This window comes from Artemia franciscana, chromosome 13 (genome assembly GCF_032884065.1).
Source record: "Artemia franciscana chromosome 13, ASM3288406v1, whole genome shotgun sequence".
Classification (NCBI taxonomy): Eukaryota; Metazoa; Arthropoda; class Branchiopoda; order Anostraca; family Artemiidae; genus Artemia; species Artemia franciscana.
In genome coordinates this window covers 15,347,887-15,370,791 of record NC_088875.1, presented here as the reverse complement: position 1 = coordinate 15,370,791, position 22,905 = coordinate 15,347,887, and the positions used below count along the sequence as shown (strand labels likewise).

The 22,905-nt window shown below is 34.7% G+C and overlaps 1 protein-coding gene and 1 long non-coding RNA gene across 4 annotated transcripts in view; one reads left to right on the top strand and one right to left on the bottom strand.

Moving 5' to 3' along the window:
• The window catches only part of LOC136034574 (tetraspanin-15-like), a 117,292-nt gene that overhangs the window by 29,701 nt on the left and 64,686 nt on the right, over positions 1 to 22,905 (bottom strand). The window contains exon 7 of one of the 3 annotated variants that reach the window (XM_065715820.1): positions 7,445 to 7,512. The exons of 1 other annotated variant lie outside the window; for it this stretch is intronic. In XM_065715820.1, the coding sequence (XP_065571892.1) occupies positions 7,465 to 7,512 (48 nt within the window). In that variant the 3' untranslated portion in view covers positions 7,445 to 7,464. Of the gene's footprint in view, positions 1 to 7,444; positions 7,513 to 15,244; positions 15,647 to 22,905 lie in introns of those variants that run through there. One more of the 3 variants, XM_065715819.1, reaches the window with a different exon arrangement.
• Positions 2,021 to 19,720, top strand: LOC136034575 (uncharacterized). The gene is made up of 2 exons (XR_010619207.1): positions 2,021 to 2,074; positions 19,331 to 19,720. It is a non-coding gene; the product is annotated as an uncharacterized LOC136034575 (long non-coding RNA).

Here is a 22,905-nt window from a genome sequence, read left to right as displayed (position 1 = left end):
CCTTATAATTTAAGATTTTGCAAAGCTGAGAACAGTTTTTTTTGTATTTATATAAGTAGAAGATATACTTTACAAGGCTTCATTTTTGAAATAGCCTACAAAAATTTTAATAGGTCATCAAAGATCACTGACTTGTAGAGGGAGAAGAAGTGGAGGTAGGTACTTTGAAATAAAATCCAAGAACATGATTTAGTCTGTATATCTGTCCCTGAATGTTTCATTTTACTGACCCAACCCCTTTCTACAATAATGAAAAGTAGCTCACCTAGAATTTTACTTCAAATGCAATTCAGACTATAGAGATAGGTTTGTTTCTTAGGTATCTGAATAATCTATTAATGGAAGAGTGTATCTTTTTATTCACCAAGATCATAATTGGGAATCAAATGGGCTTATGTTAGCCTAGCATTTTTTTTTTCTAGCCTATCTGATTATGGCTTTGTAATAAACATAGCAAATTTGCTGATTCACCACTTATTGAATCAAACTTTGCTCACCTTGTTGTTTGGTCTCACAATTTTCACCTTGTCCACTTTCCTCTTGTTACTGCTTGTCTTCTTCTCATCTAAGAGCTGATAGTTGATTGGGGGTTCTGATACCCTTTTAAAACCATAAGAAAAAATCAAAGTTGCAGCTGCAGCAACTCCTACTACAGGAGCCAAAATGTACCACTCTGTTCCCATATTTGAATCCATTTTGTTACAGAGAAATTACTAATCTAGCCTGGTTTATTTGACAAATTGCAGTTGTCAACATAAAAGAGCGTGTTAAATACAATGATGGTGGTGGAAGAAAACCAGAGCTACGTTTTTGAATCGATTATCCTTGACCAAAAGAATCATATTGGTCAAGGCAAACGCGACGTTTGAAAAGTGTCAAACACTAGTTAATATACAACGTGAAGCTCTTGTTTCCAGAGCTGATGCCGTCGCCAACATGTAGTGGTAGCTGCTTTTCATTGTATCCTAGTACCCCGGAAATGGTTTGTTTTTTTTATTATATATTATCGTTAATATCCGTATCCGTTTTAGTCACTAAGCGTGTATTTTCTCAAAATTTAGAAGCTTTCAAAGAAGCTAGCTTCCGAGTTATAAACCGTACATAAACATTAAATTCGTCGAGCTCTTTTAGTCCAAAGTAACTTCAGATCGTGGTCTATCACGATAAAAGGACAATTTTTACTAACTCAGCTTAGTTGCCTAATTATTCAGACAAGGGGCTGATTCGTATACCACTTATATTAACACCAGCCACTTATATATCCTATACCACACAGAATACTGTATGTTTTAGCTGTACGATCAGATAGAAAGTCTAGTCTAGAGACTGAAAAACGAGCGTCCTGAAATATACTCTACTCCAACTCAAGCAGAAGCGTTATTGACACACTTGGTTTCACAAAGTTGTGTTCTTTTTCCCAATGAGGTAGTACCAGAACTCATTTAGCAATTTACCGGCAATAAGATACTTGATGACATTCTGGACTATATGAAAAGTGTACATGATCTGTTAAACATCGGTCTTACAACTCTTTTGGTATCTTCGTAAAGGACGACCATTAGTTACATTGAAAATACAAAAAGGGAGAAGCGAGATTCGAAGTCGGAAGACAACTTCGTGTAAGAACGCACTAACTGATCCCCAATTCGGCTTGACGATTTTTTAGGTGAAATTCAAGCAGCCAGTGCATCATTTGTCCAACTCTTTTATCTATCCCCATTCACACTACCTTTTTCAAGGTGTGAATAAATGGAATTTTTAGCTTCTTTTCTCGTTTGACTGCCCATGGATCTGGTGGATCTTTTTTGAGGGCAGTATTGAACTCCAGGAAGTGTATCAACAGAGCACACTGTTTCGTTTGTAACAAAAGCTTACCACAAGCTTTCTGTTTTACAGATTTTTGTTATAGAATTTAGGATTTTTTAACGAAAATTTCGACGGATTTTTCGTTCTCAGTCGTCGGCATTTTACGAACTTTTGGTCTACCAGAACGGAAAACTTGCTATCATGAAGTGCAAACACTGACTCAAAGAAAAAGACGAAGAATTTGGTCTTGGAAAAATTGCAGATAAATGTACTAATTTTATTTACTTGACCTTTTGATAAAATCATAGTTATAGAACTCTGTTTGTTCAAAAAGTTGTTGAATAGTATGAAAAAGATTTGTGGGATGGACATATATCCTAAGTTAAGCTTCAGGAAGGTTTTTCCATTGGCAGGGGGAGATATGATAGGCTATAGTTTTGCTGAAAGTAGCTCTGAAAAACCAGTGGATATAGTCTTAGATCCAGAGAAGTAAGGGACTGGCATTTCTGTTTTTCCCCCAGCCTTTAATCAGTAGGATCATCTTCTCTAGATTCTTGTGAATAAAAATGATGCCTGCCCATTTCTGTTCACCTGGGACCTTGCCAAGTTTAAAGGGTAGCTGAAAAAGTTTTAAAGTGTATAATGTGCTTGCATAATGAGTTGATTTATAATGAGCTGAGGACTAATTCTATTAGGCCTTAGACATATTGAGCTTTACAAGTCTGGTAAAGGCTTGTAAAGCTCAATATGTTTCATGAATAAATTTCCATACAAAGAAAGACTACGTTGTTTGAAGCTGCCAACGCTGACATACCGACGGAAAAGGGGTGACATTATTTTAACCAAAAAAATCCTCTCTAAAAATACCCTTCCCAGTCTCTTTGCACAGCCCTTGCATTCCAGTAGGCCTACTAGAGGACATTCTTTGAAGCTCTCCATGCAGCATTCCACGAGTAGACATAGAAGCCACTTTTTCAGCCAAAGAATCATCAATATGTGGAACCAGCTCTCTGAAGAAACAGTTTCTGCTACTTCAATTGACATGTTCAAGTCCCACCTTGATAGGGAATGGCTCTGCCAGGAGTTGCTTTACAATTGGGAAGCTGCAGAGTCCTCCACAAGAGTCTAATCTAACAGCCACAATCTACACCAAACAAATTCTTTTTTTTTTCTCATGGAGCATCACAAGGATGGATAATCCTTATATCACTCCAAGCTGTAATTTAAGGTAATAAGGGTTACTTGAGCAAACATCCAATTTTGCTTACAGACAACATTACCTATAGAGCAAAGTATTTTAGTCCTTGAGCCCTACAGGTAGCAAGGAGTTTTTTTTTTATATATATTTTGAATTACTGCATATAGCTAGATTCTGATGATTGCATAATGTTTTTATGTTGTTATTCATTCATATTGCCCAACCCCAACATTCCCCTTGGCTTCAAAACCCTCCCCACTTTATGTATTTATAGTTTCTTTAAAGGGGGATTTTAAAAAGCTAAAAAATGAATATGCTTCTAGAATTAGTGATAAATTTATAGCAAACAGTATTACTGGCTTTTATATATAATGAATATACCACTCAATGCCTTTTTTTGTGCTCTTTACAAATGTAATAATCACTTCTACCAGAAATTCAGATTTAAGCACTTTGTGACCTCTTAAAAATGACCTAAATATGGGGTATAAAAAAGACTAAGAAAATTGGTCTTGAACCTTAAAACATTGATCTCAAACTTATTGTTTCATTATCCCAATGTTATGATGTTTTCTTCTTCCTTGACATCAAATTTTAAATGAAAGCATGTGTTTTTGGTCAAAAATATGAAAGCTGGCTATTATGAACACTAGTTATACTGTTTGCTATAAATATAACTATATTAAATACAGCAATGGTTAGTTTACATATTTAGTATATGATATACTTTACCCCCACCCTCCTGATGGACAAATATATAGCCCAAATTTGGTTTCTAAACTATTACAGATTTACAATTTCAAATATCCTATTATTTTTTGTAAAAAATGACTAAAAACGCGTGCTTTAATCAAGATTTTGGCAGCAAGGAAGAAGAAAGCACCATAACATTGATAAAATTTATTTATCTAATTTAATTGTGGAAAATCAGTCCTTGTGGATAATATAACATTAAAAAATGGATTTATAATGAAACAGTAAGTTTGAGTCCAATGTTATAAAGTTTGAGAGCAATGTTCTAAGCCTTTTTTATATCCCATATTTAGGTCATTTTTAAGAGGTCAGAAACTGCTTAAATCTGAATTTCCAGTAGAAGCAATTATTATACTTGTAAAGAGCATAAAAAAGGCATCAAGTGGTATATTCACTTTATATAAAAGCCAGTAATACTGTTTGCTATAATTTTACCAAATTAGCACTTGTATGTGCTGTAGTATTGAAACTATGCTGCTTCACAGCATAGTTTCCATTTTAGATAGCTTGTGATGAAACTAAAGCTTTACTGCTTCTGGTAATGATCTAGGCCTATTCAAGTTTTTACTATAAGTGTTATTTAGAAGGTTGGCTATTTCATTAGAATCTAAAACTAGCTCACAGAATGATTGATGAATTTGATTGCCCAATATAATGTTAGTTGTGATTTATGGATGATACATGTCTCTAAGAGAATTTAGGGTTGCTTTCACCATCAACTGCTATAAACTGGTAATGTTCTTTCAGATTAAGTTTCTCAACTTTTTACAACATTTTCTGAATTTTGAATTATCCACTTGGTTATATAACTTCTTACTTTAATTCCTTATTTTTTGTCAAATATTGTACTCCTTACCTATGATGACAAAGTAAAGTTTTTGGCATACTAGTCCAATAATGTCTTGTATGCTCAGCTTCAGCATCCATAAGAGTTGATTTGTAAACTGTCTATGTTTTATTAAAATGAACATCCAAAAACTAACAAGTATTCTAATGTATACCTTCTATGCATGATCAAATTTTATTATAATCTGTGTAGGCCTAGATTATCTTAACTATATTTTTAGGGATACTTTTGCAATTATGCAAAAATCATACAGATGCAATCAAAAGGTACCAGTGGGAAGTAGGCTAATATTCCATAATAGAACTCATGTCTTGGCTGTATGATAGCAATAGACTAAATAAAGATTGGATTTGATCACCTCTGAATCTGATTTTTTTTTTTTTTTCAACCATCTGCTGTAGTGAGATTGAGTTTATGCCTTCATCAAATTCTTGGCTAAGAACCACTTATCCACATTCCTTCAGATATGTTGAAATCACCAGCAACAAATATGAGAGACTTGATGCTAAAAGCAATCTCAAAGGTTATTTGATTTAAAAGAATCACAAGGCACTGATGCAGAAGGAAATTTACCTGAATAAACATTTGATTTTGTTTGCATACTAATAGTAATTAATTCCACCAAACTCTGGGTAAAGGGAAGATGGAAAGAGACGTTGGATACCTTGAAGTGATCTATTGCCAAAATTGCACCTTCTATGCAAATTAAGCATCCTCAAAATTTGTAAATAGGATATATCCACTAATTTTTTGTTATTTATTATTTTTTTTTACTTTAACTGTCTTAATTTCAATGTTATTAGGCATAGCCTCATGGGCAAAAATAAGAATCTGACTACAGTCATCAATAAGTAGAACTAGCTCAGTTATTTTTATTGATTAAACTGGCAGAATTAAAGGGCAGTACTCTTAGATTGTCAGATAATTTAGCTGGAGTTATTTGTGCTTTATAACTAACATCAACTTAAGAACTATACTGGCTTCTCATCCTTGTACAACTTGGGAAACATTCTGTCTGGCTGCTATGCCCTAGGGAATGACTGCATTTTCACCAATGCCTTCTGTATTTATTGCGACAATTTTGCCATTCTTAATGTCAAGATTAGACTCACCAGCAGCTATTTACAACTTAAATTCAGTTACAAGGACCTTGTGTTTAACCCCATCTGTGGTTGGTATTTCCATAAAAAAATTAGGTTGTATTTCTCTTCTCATGGAAAAGGCAGATAATCTGGTTTTTAACTGTCTATTGAGTAACACTAAACAACACAAAAAAGGCTGTTAGGAGTTGGGTTATGTAGGCCAGTCTTCTTCACATTCTTCAGCCCAACTGCTGGAATGCCATTTTCTTTCTTTGAATATTCCACTATGAGAACAGCATTCCTGTTGGCAACAGTAAGGTCATCATACTACACTTATGCCTATCTCTTTGACTTGTCAGATTAATTTAAAAACTTTCTGCAAAACAAGTTTTTCAAAGAAAAGTAAAGAGCTCCATTAAGCCAAGAATGAGCAAAAATAAAGTCAAATAATCTCCCGAGTGTAAAACTACCACAAACTGCTATTAATAAATAAATGAAATTCAATACAAACAGAAATTACAATGAATAGCTGAATCAAAGTCAAAACAAGCAAACATTAATATGAGTATTCATGAAAGTAAGAAAAATGAAATCATTTCAAAGTATTTTGTTTTCAGTAAAGCACAAATCTTGTTCTGGTCTTGAGAAGGTATGGGGCTTATCAGCCATGCTCATGTTGATTTTTGCTTGTTTTGAGTTTGATTTGGCTATTTATTGTAATTTATGTTTGTTTGGATTTTCATTTATTTATTGGTAGCAATTTGTGGTAGTTTTATACTTGGGAGATTATTTGACTTTATTTTTGCTCATTTTTGTCTTAATGGAGCTCAATACTTTTCTTTGAAAAACTTTTTTATGGAAACTTGAACTCTGTTTATTTGTTCAAATAAAAAAAACAGAAGTAGTAATAGTAGTATCCCCCAAAATTTCAACTTAATGCCCCCATTTATTCTCTATATATTGCTGAGATGTCTTATTGGCAACCGTAAATACAATGCTTTTTTATTTATTTTATAGCAACATTTAGTTTTAAAATGTAATGAGCCAATTGCATAGTTGTGGGTAGTTGACATGCCTTATTTAAGCTACCTAAAGACATAGTTGCTGGACCATTCTACTATGCTGAACAAATGGCTGTCTCAAAATTTTGACACGCTGTGTTTGGAAAATGAATGGGCTTAACAGAAGGGCTGCTTGCCCTGCAATCTCTTGTTACTCTTAAAATAGGCCCCAGAACTTTTTAATTGAACTGAATTAGCTCCTTTAAAAGTTTCAGTGATATTTCTAGCTATTATAGAATCATGCTGTCTATGGTATTGCTTATATGCCCTTTTGAAAACCTTCATATATACAGTTTTTCCCTTTAATCATAACTCCTAAACATTCCCTATAAGTTTCATTTTAATACTTTCAGTGTCATTAGTTACATTGACAGTAGTGATAGTATTAAAAGTACAAATATAGTACCTTCTGGCTTGTTCAAAATCCCCCACAACTTACCCTTAAAGGTCTTAATTACTAATATAAGTTGTTCTTCAGATAATGCTTTGTTGCCTTTTTGAAATTCCACATGCTCATAGTTTGTTTTGATTTGATTCAACATCTGCCTAAATATACCTTGAAAGCTTCACCTTAATACCTTTAGGTTGTGCAGTAGTAATAGTTGGAGCAGCATTAGTAGCAATATGTGCATTATACCTTTGGTCTCTATAACAACCCCTTCAACACATGCTGAAAGTTTCAGGTTAATCAGAGATAGGATAAGATAGTATTTATTTTCAAAAGGCTATCAGAAGCTTTAATATAGTTGAATCAGCTCCATGTGTCTAAAAGAAAAAGAAAAACAAATAATACAGCAAGACAAAAATAAAAGAAACACCAATCAAACATAAAAATGGTCAATAAAAGTTTAATGCAAAAGAAAAAGAAAATTCCAAGTCCAAGAACTAAAATAAACTTTATGCAATTAATGGCAAAAACAGAAAGGTGTGGGATAAAGCAAAATCAAGGCTAGAAGTAAAACATTACTGAATTTGTATTCAAAATCAATGCTGTAAAAAAAAAAAAAAAACACTTAAAATCTAGTCAAACTAACTGTCAAAATGCAATATTTACAATTAAAGAACGGATTGTGCCAAAGACAAAAGTCAAAGATGAAATAGAGCATAAATAAATATCACAAATGAGTAAAATAAAAGTGACCAAAGATAAAACCAAATGACACATGATTATTGTGAGCATACACTAACAACTAAAATAAGGGACAGAGGAGTTGATTTTGGTGCAGAACATAGTTGAGGAATTATTAAGGTGCTCCAGAATAAAGGGGGTAAAACTTTTACAGAACCTCTCTGCAAAGGTATGGATCAGTGCATTGGAATTGCCAGGGAAGCAAAGTGGGGGAGTTTGGGTCTAATGGGGTTGTGAAAATTGGGAAATATATTCTCAGCACGAGGATTAGATAATGCGGATTTAGCAAAACGCAAATAAATTTGTTCTCTCCTTTCTTTTAACGTGGTAATACATGCAGATTTAAAGAGGAAGGAGTATGGAATTTTGCTCTCTTTGTAGATTATCCTCGGCAAACGCTTTTGGACTGACTCAATTTTGTTGCTAAGTTCACTTGAAAGTTGCAAATACCAAACTGCACATGCATATTCTAATAGTGGCCTGATAAATATACATGGAGGGAATGCATCTTAGGGCTATTAAAGTTTTAACATAGATAATGAAATATTTGCTTGTTTAACAATATTTGAAACATGCATGTCCCACTTCAGATTATTTGAACTTGTAACATCAAGGAGTTTAACATGTTTCACAAGCATTTTGGGTGGTGTAGGGTCAAGGAAAACAGGAGTGGATTTCAAGAAATTTATTGTTATATTTGATTTAGTGGAATTTAATTTCATATTTAGGTTCTTGACTTCATCCAAAATATGGGTTACGATTTCTAGGGGGTCACTTTTAATATTCCTGTGACATACTTCAAGAATGGACAAGTCATTCACATATTCCCACCTTTGGGGGAACTCCTTACCAATATCGTTAATCATAACTAGGAATAAAAGTTGTCCCAATAAGGCTCCTTGAGGAATTCCCCAATATATAGGGAGGGGGTTAGAGAAAATATTTTTGTATTTTACAACTTGAGATCTATTTGAAAGAAACAATATAACAATATTTACTAAGAGATAATCAAGTTCAAAGTTAACCAGTAGTGAACAAATTAGGATGGTGTGGTCAACCAGGTCAAAAGCTTTCTGGAAATCAACTAAGACAAGGTTCAGCCAAGTAATTGGTTTCTCAGGGTTATTTACGATGGTATGTACTAAGTGCACAAGGTAAGGGGTGGTGGAAGTTTTCCTTAAATTACCAAACTGTTGGACGTCAAAACGTGGATACATTTATCTCTATAAGCCAGTCACAGAGGAAACCTTCATGAAGTTTGAAAAAAAACTGAAGTGAGTGTGATGGGGGGTATGTTGGCGAAAGTTAGACTGGTGCACTTTTTTGGGACAGGTTTTATAAATTTTGTTTCCAGCAACTTGGGAATTTACCAAATTTTGTGATGTGATTGGAGATACTGTATAAAGGCTCAGCAATTTTGTCTGAAAGGGCTTTAATTAAGTTAACCAGGATGTCCAAAGGACAAATACTTGATTTTCTAGGATTTAGAATTTTTTTTATAACGTCAGAGGAAGAAGGAGGTATTGGGAGGAATAGATAGACTTGAGTCAGTGAAAGGGAGGACTTTGAACGATGGAAGTAGGGTACAAGTTCAAGTCGTTTGCAGTCTTATTAGGGGGTTCAGGGAGATGGAAATTGACTTCAGAAGGACTTTTTCCATATGTCTCTTTAATTTTTCTGTATCATTGCTTGGGCTTGTTTGAATATAGATCTTTGACTTCAGTAAAGTCTCAGTAACATAAGGCTTATCTGTAGAACACTTTTTATTTTTATTTTTCTCAGGAAAATGGGATTCATAATTACTGCTTAATAAATATAGGAGGAACAAAACCTTGCAGTCAATGTAATTTGTTTGTTACACAGTGGACCAATTTTCAGCAGTAATCCAAGAGCCAAAATTGTAGAGTCCTGAGTCATAAGAGGTCTAAAGACGGTTTCAGTAATAGAAAACGACTCTTTAACTTTAGTAAGCAGAGATTAGAGAATGCTAAAGTAGTAACTACCCCCTACTGGGGGCAGAGTGGAGATTTGCTTGTAAAACTTCGAAAGATTGGCGAAAATTAAATCAAGAGTAGTATTGGCTTTGGTAGTTGGGATCTTTGCAATCTGTTTTAATTTAAAAGCATTACATATGGATTAAAGTTTTGAATCATTTGCGTCACCCATCAGGAAAATTCCTGCATTTGGGTATTTTGGTAGTGCAAAGTCACACTTTCATGTAGTTTTTTTATAACAATTTATTTTGACAACGTGTCTCTGACTAAGGGAGCAATAAAAACAACACAGGACAATTAAATTGAAAGGACACGGCAAGACTTAAGGTCAAACACACACCCACATAATCTCATCAAAGGGAGTAAGACATGGAATTGAGATGTTTATTTGGTACAAGTCATTACAGACAAAGAACAGAATTTCACCCCCTTTCTTATCCAGAGGGCGGTTTTCTGGTCTGAGTTTAATAAACTGCGAAAAATTGTTAATTTTTAACATGTGCAAATTTTGAGTTTTTACTTCAGTAACAGCGATTGCATTTTAGATAAAATGCAATTTATATATTTATATATTTTATTTATTTATTTTAGAGATAAATAAATGTGTATATTTTAGAAAGGGTTTCTAATTCATTAAGTTCTTGAAAGTTAAGGCTCTCAGTAATGCAAAAAAGAAGTGGGGGGAATTGAAAACGACTTGTGAAGGTACCGTTTTTACACTTTACTTTTTTTTAATATTACAGATGAGGTCAGGGGTTCTTGGGGAATTCATCTCAGGGGCTTAGCTCGTGTTGTCAGAACAAGGGGCTCGGGGACCATATCCATCTTTTTCGTATGCAAGGGCATTTAATTGAGCAGGGACAAGCGGAAACTCTAAACAGCAGTAACCAAGTAGGGGTTGAGTTTGGGGTGAACTGGAGGAGTAAGGAGAGGTGAGGAGATTTTTCCAGGGGGCATGGTATGAAGGGTCCCCGTTGAGTGGGTTCACAAGGTTGCGGGGAAGGATAGATGGAAGAATAAGAAAATGCTGGAAAGCAGGTGGAAGGATGGTTGGGAGGGTGGGTGGGCTCATCTTGGAAAAAGAAGGAAGGATATGGAAGTGGATATGGAGATTGGGATATCCTCGGGATAGGTACTCAATTAGAAAGGACGGGATGGCTTGAGGGCTTTCTTGTACGCGAGCAATGGTCTAAAAAATGTTTACTAAAATTAGCAGAATTAAGCTGGCTTCTGGGCAGTCCAGTTTTGTAGAACCTACTACGACCCTTAATGGGCAATTTAATATGAGCTTTTATACAGCCAAAGCATCTTCCACTTGAACATTTTTCTTATAAATATCAACGTGAGGGTATTTACATAGATTATTTGCACAATGGGTAAAAAAATAAAATTTACAAATGTGTATTTTTTTAATTACTAAGTTAAATCAGACATTAGGTTGATTAAACTTAAAATCACTGAACCCTTTTTTGAATATTTGATTGCATTGGGTAAATAATTTACGCTTGCAAGTTTGACTTCATTGTCAGTTTTTAAAGGTGTGTCATTAACACTGGATTTCAAGAATAAATTATCTTCAGTTAAAACAAGGTCAGTAGGATTAGTTTGTGTAACCTTTTTAAACCCTTGAGAAAATTCTGATGAAGGTATTTCACTAGCACTTGCTTGATTACATTTGATGACGTTTTCTGGTTCAAAGGGTTTGACAGCAGTTTTTATGCAACTTGAAGAATTTTGATAATGAATATTTGGAGCAGAAGTATCAGCTAAAAGATAAACTCTGGGTGGCGTCTTGGATTTTATTGCATGTAAAGCATCAACAATTGCTAGCTGAAAACCGAATTTTAGCATTTTGATTTCATTGTCCTTGAAAAGATCACTTCTGGTGCTCGTAAAGATCGGATAAGCTATCATAAAGAAATTCGGGATTAATAATCCATTTCTTGAGATGGAAGATTTCTGTGTTTTTTTGGCAATCTTCACGGGTATGGAGCTCGAAGACACTAGCCGTTTTTGCTTTGCGTGTCAATTCATCTTTACTAGAACAAGAGATTTGTGGGGTAATTTGGGATTGATGGTAGGTGGTTATTTTTTCAGAGTCTATTGATCCTGGAGAACTTTTGTTGTCATTACTCGAAATACAAAGTACAGTAGGGGAAGTTAAAATACCAATTGGAACAATCACTTCAAGTTGATTATTGTTGGAAATGAATTTTTTTTCATTAGAAATAAGGTGGGATTTTACAGCCTCGAGTGGTTGGACCACTTCAGGTTGATTATCGATGATATTAGTCTCTTCATTTACAACCATTGAGTATCGGAACTGTACGCGTAACCAATTAGAGCTTTAAGGCGTCTACTTTTTGTAATGCCAGCACAAGTTGGGTGCAACGAAGCATTGCACATGAACACTGGAATGATCCAGTTCCACGTTTTCTGTAGCATTTGTTACAAGGGTGGGACATTTTAGGCTAAAGAACAAAAACGAGACACAGAACTTGAATTGGAAGCTGTATCCTCAACTAATACCGGGTTGCCTAAGCAAGGATTAGCACTGCTACTTGCTAGAGAACAGTTCACAAGGTGGATCTCGCGCCTTCAATTAAAAATCACAAGCATCATCTATTTAAAAACAAGACGTCTTGACAAGCCAAGATGTATATTTTCTATATACCGAAATGTTTTGCCTTAATATCCTTAGTTTTAATAGCAGTAGAAGTAGTAGTAGCTGTAGGGTTAATTGTGGTAGCCTAAGCTTTAGTGGCAATAGTAATAATTGAAGCAGTAATAATAGTAACAGTAGCAGTAGCATGAGTAGAAGCAGTAGCTTTAGGATGCAAATATTTTCTTTTGATTGGTTCAACATCCCTCAATCTGTTTGTTTCAACTTCACACACCAAACTGTTCCTAAGATATTGCTGTTACACCCTTTTGACAACCTGCATACAGAGGACGTGTTCTGATTCAGTTCATCTTCCCCCCCTAAAAATTTCTTGAAAATTTCACCTTCCTGTCCTTAGGTGTAGTTGTAATAGTAGTCACAGTAGTAGTACTATATATGTATACTACTATATATACTACTATACTACTATATATAGTAGTATCACAGTAGTAGTACTGTATATATGTAGTATTATTCGAATTTTGTACGTTCACCCTTTGTATATGAAACTCGTATGTCCCCAGGGCCAAACTTACCACCCTTGCCCTGAGGGCTGGGGGGTTATCATCTTCAAAGACATTATTTCTGGACCTTTCAATTATATTGAACAAAACGGCTATCTCAAAATTTTGATTGGATTTGTTTGGAAAAATAGTGGGTGTAGGATGGGGGTTAGTTGCCCTCCAATATGTTTCCACCATTAAAAAGGGCACTAGCCCTTTCAATTTCCAATTGAATCAGCTCTTCGAAGTTTCTAATACAACAAATGGCCATCTCAAAATTTCTGTCAAATGCATTTCGGGAAAATACGAGGTATGTGGGGGGGCCACCCTCTGATCACTCTGAATCTTTAAAAGGGCACTATAACTTCTGATTACCAATCCAATGAGCCTCCTCCGAAGTTTGAGCGACTCCATAGGTTTAACCTATTTCTAAAGTTTTTAAAATAATCTATTCAAAAAATTCCACTAGATGCCCGTCATGCAATACACATTTGATCCAAGTTTTAAATTTTGGATAAAAGTGACAACCGAGAAAAGAGGTAAGGAAGTTTTTATATGCTTGCTGGAAATCCTGTCATGTAGTCTTTGTCAAATATTTTCAAGTTACTGTAGCTCTTGGGCCGTAAGTTAGCAGGATCAGACAAGGTATGCCACTGCTATTTGCAAGGCAATTTTCATCAGTAAATATCAGCCCGTTATCTACGAAAAAATAAATTTTCAAAATGGCATCAACCTGGGGCACTTTTTTTGGGGCGATTCCAGACACTTCCGGCGATTCCGGATAAGTCTTTACATTGTGGAAGTATCAGTGAGTTTGAGACAGATGAAGAATTATCTTGTGAAAATTTTGTGCTTGTAAGGTTTATGATTGGAAAGAAGTAAAACTCTGCTATTTACTATGTTGGTGAAATTGAAGAAATAAGTGGCAGAGTAGCAAAAATAAAGTACCTGTGCAAGTCTGGTGAGAAGTTCATCTTCCCTGAATGTCAAGATTGTGTATTAAACTGACATTTAAGACATCATCATGAAGCTTCCCGCACCGGTTTAAGTAGGATAAACTGGGTGAACAGCCAAAGCTCTTGTATTTAGCTGTGATTTGGCCCGATTTCCCATAAAATAAATTTAATGCTGTATTTAACTTGTATATTATCTGAATCAGTTTTTACAAGTATTAATTTACGAATGTCTGAAAATGCCCCATGTGTGTCCGAAGTCACCCCCTGGTTAGGGCGACTTTGGACACTTGAAGAAATCACACATTTTTGGGTTTCTACAAGAAACGATTCGATGGATGTAATTGAAAAATAATCACCAAGAAAAGTGAATAATTGAGCTATCTATTCATGTGGAAAGGAAGTTTGCCTTTTTAGAAATTCACCTTGTATTTGTCAAAATCCTCAAAATGGACAGTTTCACCCCTCTCTCCTGTATACACCTTATTTGCCCCCAGTGCATTGCCCCGACAAATGGCCATCTCAAAATTTATGTCAGATGCGTTTCAGGAAAATACGAGGTGTGTGGGGGGGTATATCCACCCTCATATCACTCAGAATCTTAAAAAGGGCACTAGATAGTTTGATCACCACTTCAATAAGACCCCCTCCGAAGTTTGTACGATCACCGTTTATATACCTTATATGCCCCCAGGACATAACTTTTAACCTCTGCACTGAGGGCTGTGGGGGACTTTCATCCTAAAAGACATAATTTCCAGACCATTTAATTACATTGAACAAAATTGCAATCTCAAATTTTGATTGGATGTGTTTAGGGAAATGTGTATTAGGGATGAGCACAAGAGGAGGGGTTAGTTGCACTCCAATCACTTTTGACTATGAAAAAGGGCACCAGCCCTTTCGATTTCCATTGGAATGAGCTCTTTTCAAATTTTTATCAGATGCATTTCGGGGGAAACGAGGGGTTAGTTGCCCTCCAATCACTTCTGATTATGAAAAAGGGCATTAGCCCTTTCAATTTGCAATCCAGTGAGCTCTTTTCGTAGTTTCTACGACCACAAATGGACATCTAAAAATTTCTACCAGATGCATTTTCGAAAAATAGGAGGTGTGGGAGAGTATCCACCCTCTGATCACTCCGAATCTTAAAAAGGGCACTAGTTCTTTCGATTTCCAATCGAATGAGCCTTTTTTGAAGTTTCTACGACATCAATTAGCCATCCCAAAATTTTATCAGATGCATTTTGGGAAAATACAGTGTGTGTTTGAGTGGGGTATCCACACACCCATCACTCTGAATCTCGAAAAGGGCACTAAACTTCTGATTAGCAATCCAATGAGCCCCCTTCGTAGTTTATACGATCGTCCTTTCTATATAACCTTATATGCTCCGAGGGCATAATTTACAACCGTTACTTAGATGGCTCTAGGGGGGTTGTCAAGCTTAAATACATAATTTCCAGACCTTTCAATTACGCTGAACACAATGGATAGCTCAAAACGTTGATTAGATGTGTTTGAGGAAATGGTGGGTGTGGAAGAGGGGTTGGTTCAATTACTTTTGATTAAAAAGAGCACTAACCCTTTTTATTTCCAATGGAATAAGCCCTTTTCGAGGTTTCTGCGATACCTCCTTCGATACGAAGTGCCCTGGCCTAAAACCAAAAAAAAGAATAAATAAATGAATAATATATTGTGCCGACATCGCTCTTTACTTAGGCAGCGTAATTGCGCTGCCTATGATACAATGTTTTGGAATTGCTCTTCAAGCATTATGCTTAAGTCTGTTTTTAGCAGGCCAACTCTTTGGCCAAGTAATTTTTTTTTAAACGAGTTTGTTTCAACTGAAAGTAAGGAGAAATATTAAAACTCAAAACGAACAGGAATTATTACGTATATGAGAAAGTTCGCCCCCTCGTCAATACCTCGCTCTTTATGCTAGATTTCGAATTTTGTTCTAATTTTTTAAGGATGACCTCTGAATCACTAAGGCCATTTAAATGGCTCTTTTACAAGTACTAAAAAAAACTTTAGGGTAAACAGTAAGGAATTCGTGAGGGGGCTCTACCCCCTCATGCTCGAAATAATTTGTGTTTATTTTAAGTCTTAATGTTGCTGCTCCTTACTTTCTGTTGAAAAGATTTGTTTTTTTGTTTTGTTTTTTAATTTCCCATCGTTTTTTATATAATGCTGGGAAATCCAGCGCCCCCTTCATGGAAAATTCTCTTTCCCCATGAAAAATTCCTACATAGAAAAATCCTCCCACGTAACCCTCTCTCCCGACCCCCCCCCCCCCCCCACCACCAAAAAAACACTCCCTGGAAACATATTTATACTTCCCAATAACCAAAACTATATGTAAACAATGGACAAAGTTCATAACTTGCAGCCCTTCACCCAGGGACTGTGGGGATTAAGTCGTCCTCAAAGACATAGTTATCAGATTTTTCGACTATTCTGAACAAAATAGCTATCTCAAAATTTTGATCCGGTGACTTTGGGAAAAATGAGCGTTGGAGGGGGCCTAGTTGCCTTCTAATTTTTTTGGTCACTTAAAAAGGGCATTAAAACTTTTAATTTCCGTTAGAATGAGCCCTCTCGCAACATTCTAGGACCACTGGGTATATGCGATCACCCCTGAGAAAAAAATGAATGAACACGCATCTGTAATCTTTCTTCTTTCAAAAAATACAAAGTTCCACATTTTTGCAGACAGGAGCTTGAAACCTCTACTGTAGAGTTCTCTGATACGCTGGATCTGATGGTGCGGTTTTCGTTACGACTTTTAGGGGTGTTCCCCCTTTTTTCGAAAATAGGGTAAATTTCTCAGGCTCGTAACTTTTAATGAGTATGACTAAACTTGATGAAACTTGTATATTTAAAATTAGCATAAAAATCGAATTCTTTTGATGTATCTGTTGGTACCATTCCGCATTTTAGAGTGTTGGTTGCTATAGAGCTGGGTTGCTCTTTACTTACAGTTCGTTACTACAAACTGTTTGACAAGGTCACTAACTATTTGATTAGCTTGATCAATACTTAGTCCAGGATTTGTGCCTAATGAACAATGAAATAACTTAATTTTCAGTGAAATGAGATTTATGGCAGTGAAATGAAAATGAAATTTGAAATGAGATTTATAGCAGTGGAAACTCAAGACAAAGGCAGTTGCGGCAAAAATCTTCAAAACGCTTTTTGTATTTTAACTCTTTCATGCTTGGTAAATAGTATGCAATACAGCATATACCAACATGATCTTATTTCATCGCCCACTATCTTATTAGTGTTCCACCTACTACTTTCAATCTTTTTTTTTTTTTTTTTTTTTTTTTTTTTTTTTTTTTTTTTTTTTTTTTTTTTTTTTTTTACTTGTACATTTGTTGAAAGTTTAGTTCCACAATACAATTCAATTCTTTGCAGATAGAACGGACATCATTTCTAAAACGTATGTATTATTCAAACATTGTTAAAATGCCTGGTTGTTCAATTTTCTTTAGATGTTGCTAATGAATGCTTCAGATCTTAAATTAATTTGTTCCAGTTTTTTTTCTATTGCAGCTAGGCAGGACAAATATGCATCTAAACAAATGAAGTTACCCCAAGGAAATCCTCAAGTTCAAAGCCCAATTCTTATCTGGAATCCTTCTTTGGTCAGTTTCCCAGAACCTATCATCCCTTGTTTGCCCTAGATTGACCCTTCCACCACCACAGAACAAGCTATAAATCCTCGATTGGCAACCTCAAAATCCACAAGAGAAAATGTCAGGTCTGAAAAAGCAGTGTAAATACCAAGAAAAACCAGCCTGTCCTTTTCAGGGAATCATCATATTACCGCCCTGTATCCCTTTCCCTTCAGACTCTGTGAATCTAGTCATCAAGCTACAGTCTTCCACAGAGAATATGTTTATCTGTTCTGATAAATTGCAGGAGCTATCTGATTATGTGCATTGAAAAAGATGTGAATATATTTCTTATAAATTACTAAACAGCATATTTTCCTCTTGAGCTATCTTAGGAATTTTTACCCTCTTCAGGTATTTGGAATATTTTCTGTTACGTGTGCCTGCCTCTCCAATCAGCATATTGGGGGAGGTGCAAGGCATAATGTTATCAAGTGGATTTCTGTCTGGTTAACAGGTTTTAATTTCAAATTTGTAATTTTTCAGTTTGAGAATGTGAGACAAAATCTCTGGGATTTTGTCTGCTCAATTGGTTTACTTTAAAAGGACCTGAAGGTTTTAATTTGAACCAACAGATACGTTTGGTGATAAATTGATTGGCTGGGATTCAAATGCTTGACACTTCTAAAGACACTTCTACACCCCAAGCTCATCTAAGGAAATGTAAACTACAGTTTTTTTTCTATATTACTATGGTGGTTTCTACTTTTTGCCTTTAATAAAGTGCTAACAACAATATTTATTTGTAGAGACATCCTAAACATCTAGTTAGCCTTAAGTTGCATTTCAGGGACTTAGAAAACAAAATAATATTTAATGCTGGTTATCTTCCATGTGCTTTGCCTGTGCTTTGCTCTTTTGAAAACTTGCCTTCCTCTTTTAAATAAAATCCATCATTGCTGCATGTCATGGGTTCTTGTCAGTTCAGACAGAATAGGGTAACTCCCCAAAGCAACACAAAATCGCACAGTCTGCAATTGGAGCCTATGAAGATGAAGATAGCAAGATCTAATTCTTACCATCATTCGTTCATACCCCGGGTCATCAGGATCTGGAACAAACTACCATTCCCAGTCGAAAAGATAAAATCACTGGAAGCCTTCTTCAATAGCCTAAACATAAACATACTATATCTCGAAACTTTCAACGTAGAACAACTTTAAATGGCAATCGTGCAGCAGTCGATCCGCTCTTCGCCCTGCCATAACATTTTTCTTTTAAAAAGGTGTCAGTTATGTGGAAATTTTGTATTGAGAGGCGTGAGGAATAAAATTATTTATTTATTATTTATACAAGCTAATGGTCATTTTAATCTAGAAATAACAATAACAAAAACTTCTTTGCCATGCCACTAGATCCAAATACCACCCAAAGGTCCTTAGTCCCAGTTCCAAGAGTACCCAATGAATTCAAACACAAAGTGCTGAATTCAATATCATGAAAATTAGTTATAAAACAAATGCTGCCAGGAAATTTTCCAGGAGAGGGAGAAGCACAGCTACCAGGAGCTTTGTTTTTGCCAAGATTTGAATAAGAGAATTTACTTTTTTCTGTTTTGTACATTTTTAATGTAATTTTGTTTCACAGGGAGCAGGGGATGTTACCCTCTGAAAACGATGAATCACACATCTTTTTGAATGTTTCTTTATTCAATTATAGGTACATGGTTGATTTTCATATTTAAACTATGGCTGTGACACTTCTGTCAAGCTTTGTTGCCTGGTCTTTACGTCGAAATTTATGCAAGCCAGTTCATCCACCTATTCTTTTAAGACCTCAACCAGCACTGGTGATTTCATTACAGGAGAGGGGATTAAAACATGTTGGCAAAGTTCAGAGAAGATGCAAAAGCTGTTATTTAGTTAGGAGACAAGAGAAGTGGTATAATGAATGCAAGGAGCATCCACGGCACAAACAAGTGCAAAGGATGCCACCCGAAAAAGCCAAATGGAGTCTTGTATTTAAATGTCAATCTCCCCAAAGGCCTTGGTGATCTGTTTTTAGATTATTTTATATTATGTTATTAAATATAGAATTCATTAACTCTTATCCAGTTATCTTATATCAAATGATTATAAAAAAAGGCCAAATAAGAGTATGCCAAGCCATGGTTGTAGATCTGAGGGAGGGGTGTTAAGCTATTATTTTCTCCACAGGTAAGATAATTTTTTTAATTATCATTTAACCATTCCACATTTTATGGCTATTCTTTATGTTTAGTTACCATATGAGTTATTAAAAGTTATAACAATTTTTGCAGTCCCTATTTTAGTAAATTCATGCTCAAAAGACTACCAAATCTGGCGAACTTCATCTGCTAGAAGAAAAGCTCCTTCCATCTAGTGTTTGCTGCCATAATGGCTTTTTAGACCATTGAAGAATTGTTTAGTATAAAATTGTTTGAAATTGCTTGCTATAGGATACCAGGGGCGGATCCAGGATCTTCTTTAGGAGGGGGGCATAATAGGTTGCTTGGATAAACTTGAGAACAAATAAGTGCCTGCAATTTCAAGAGAACCTTGACAACTATGCGTCGTAAGTTGTTAGTGGAAATGGTCGTAAATTTAATCCAAAACCTGGTGAGGGTTAAAGTTCTTATAAATCCGTTGAAATGGAAATGGTATAAAAATATTGATACAAAAAATAGTAAGTTGCAAAAACCATCCCACCGTAAAAAAAATCTGTTTGCCATCTATAAAAAAATGATATTTAACATTTTCTGCATAATATTTTGCCTTCACACTTCTGACCACTGTAGCGAGTGAGTTAATCTTTTTATTGTCAAAAAAAAATTGATCTTAACCATCTTTTTGGGTCATGCACTCTTTGTGACAATTTGTATAAATAAACCATTTAGCATGTCGCCTAACTGTGCCATCGCTTTGTAACTATGGTAGTAATGAAGAGTAGGAAATGAGGATAAAGATACAACTTGTATATTCGTAAAAGATATGTTAAACATTAAATACTAGTTCTTTTAGGAATGTAACAAGAAAAACAAAATGTCTTCCTTGTTATAATGTAACAGATAGAAATGCATAGAATACATTATAAACGAAGGTTTTAAGTATAATCAATGAAGCATCAATTAATCACTGTTTCTTTTTAAAAATAGTGTTTTAATAACAGTGTCAACTTTGACAAAATCTCAAAAATTTACTAATCGAAATTTTACTTTTCATAACAATGTAGCGTGTCTTTCCACATTTTAAAGTTCGATATATTTCGCTTAAATTACAGAATTCACACTTTTATAAGAAAAAGTCTATTTCTCAATTTCCACTCCTGCCATATCTATTTATTACATGGTCGATGTCTACCTCAATGTTTAGGTGAATGTTCATAATGGCTAGTCATTTCAGTCTAGGTTCATGTTAGTTTAGAGCTCTTCGTAAATATTTCGCCTTCTATTCATCCAAAAATATTTGAATAAAGACCAAAATTGTCAGAAAAATATGAACTCTAATAAAGATGCATGCAGGTATTTGCTTCAAACTAAGTATTTGAGTCGAAATATTTCTTAAAAAAAACAAGTTATTATGTGTTTGTTGTTTTTGTATTTGTTAGGTGATTTCTGTTTATTCTTTTTTAATATTGAGATTTTCAGATATTCAATTCAAACGCTTAAATCTCGATACGTTTATTAAGCATTAAGTAAAAGAATTGTCCTGAAAAAATTTTGATTTATAAACAACTAATCGCGGAAATATGATTGTATGTAATGTATCAAAATAAGTATTATATCCTCAGCGGTATATATAGCAGTTTAGACAATTTTATGGACAAATATATGCAACCCCTATTCAAGAACATAACTATATTATGTGATTGGTTGTTATTGAGAAGGCGGGAAATTCTGAGGTAATATTGTAGTTCCATTCCGTTTCTGTGGTTAACTCAAGTTTTATGAATTTCCACTTTTTATTAACATTTTAGCTAGTGAATGTTTGAAAAAACAACGATGCCATTCTTCTGATTCAAAATGAGAATTCAGAGACCCATCTCTACCAGCTAAATAAAAAAAAACATAGTTATTTGCCTTCTTTTATAAACTATTTTACGAAAATTTATTTTTCTTAAATGATTATTCCGACCTTTGAAGGAGTATTTCAACTCATATACTTAGTTTTAAGTATACCAACTTTTATTAAAGTTGTAAAAAGTTCGGCGTTCGGCCTTTATTTTAATGTTTTAGGATGAACAGAGGAGGTGATATGTCATATAATGCAGAGCTTTATTTAGATGAAAATAGGCAGTAAAGTGGCCACCATTTCCTCGCCAAAATCCAAAACTTAAATTAATAATTTTTGCACTTCTCATACATTTACTTTCTATTATACAAATCCCCTAAAAAACAACATTGTTGAAAAAAAACCACCCTGCTTTGCAAAAAAGCAAACCCCAAAACACTGAAACAGACAGCCAAAAAAAGTAATGATATCAATTTCTTCACCTCAGTGTCATAGCAAGACTGGAAAATAAATTTTTGCCAGTAAAAAGAAGAAAATATTTTTCTTTTCAGTCCTGTTGTGACAGCACAATCCTGAAATATCATTTCGACAGCCTAAGGAAGTTAGGATTTTAAATTTCCCCTCCTTGTTAATACGAAATAAAGATTTTCCCCTACCAGTTGGCTTTGTGGTAATGCCGACAGATTCCCTTGGATCCTGGATCCGCTACTGGAGGATACTCCAAAAATTCTAGTTTTTTGCCAGAATTAATTGGGATCTCAAAAAGAATTTGGTAATATTGTCGTTTTGAATTCTTTTGCAAAATATTAAAAATGTTGATGCGAAAAGTCTGAAGCAAATCTGTAAAGAGAACAATCTTGTACAAAGTATAAATCCTCTCCATTTCCTTCTAACCTTTTTTATGACACATTTTGCCATGTCAGGCACATTAAAGGTCTCTATTTCTTTTAGATTCATTATGAATCAATCCTTTTTATCTCTTCCTCAGAATAGTTGTCAAAATTGTTTTTTAACCGTAATAAATGACAAGAAATTTCAGAAAGCACGTTCATCTTAGACCGCACTTGTTTTCCATCAATAAAATGTTTCAAGTGTATCAAAAACTGTTTCAAGTGTATCAAATGACAAGTGTAATGACACTCTTGTCATTATCAATGCAACTTGTACAAAGATGTTCAATTCAGATATTCACCGTAAGGCAAAGATATTGACTTTCAGATATTCAATTCAAACGTTTAAATCTCGATATGTCTGTTGAACAAA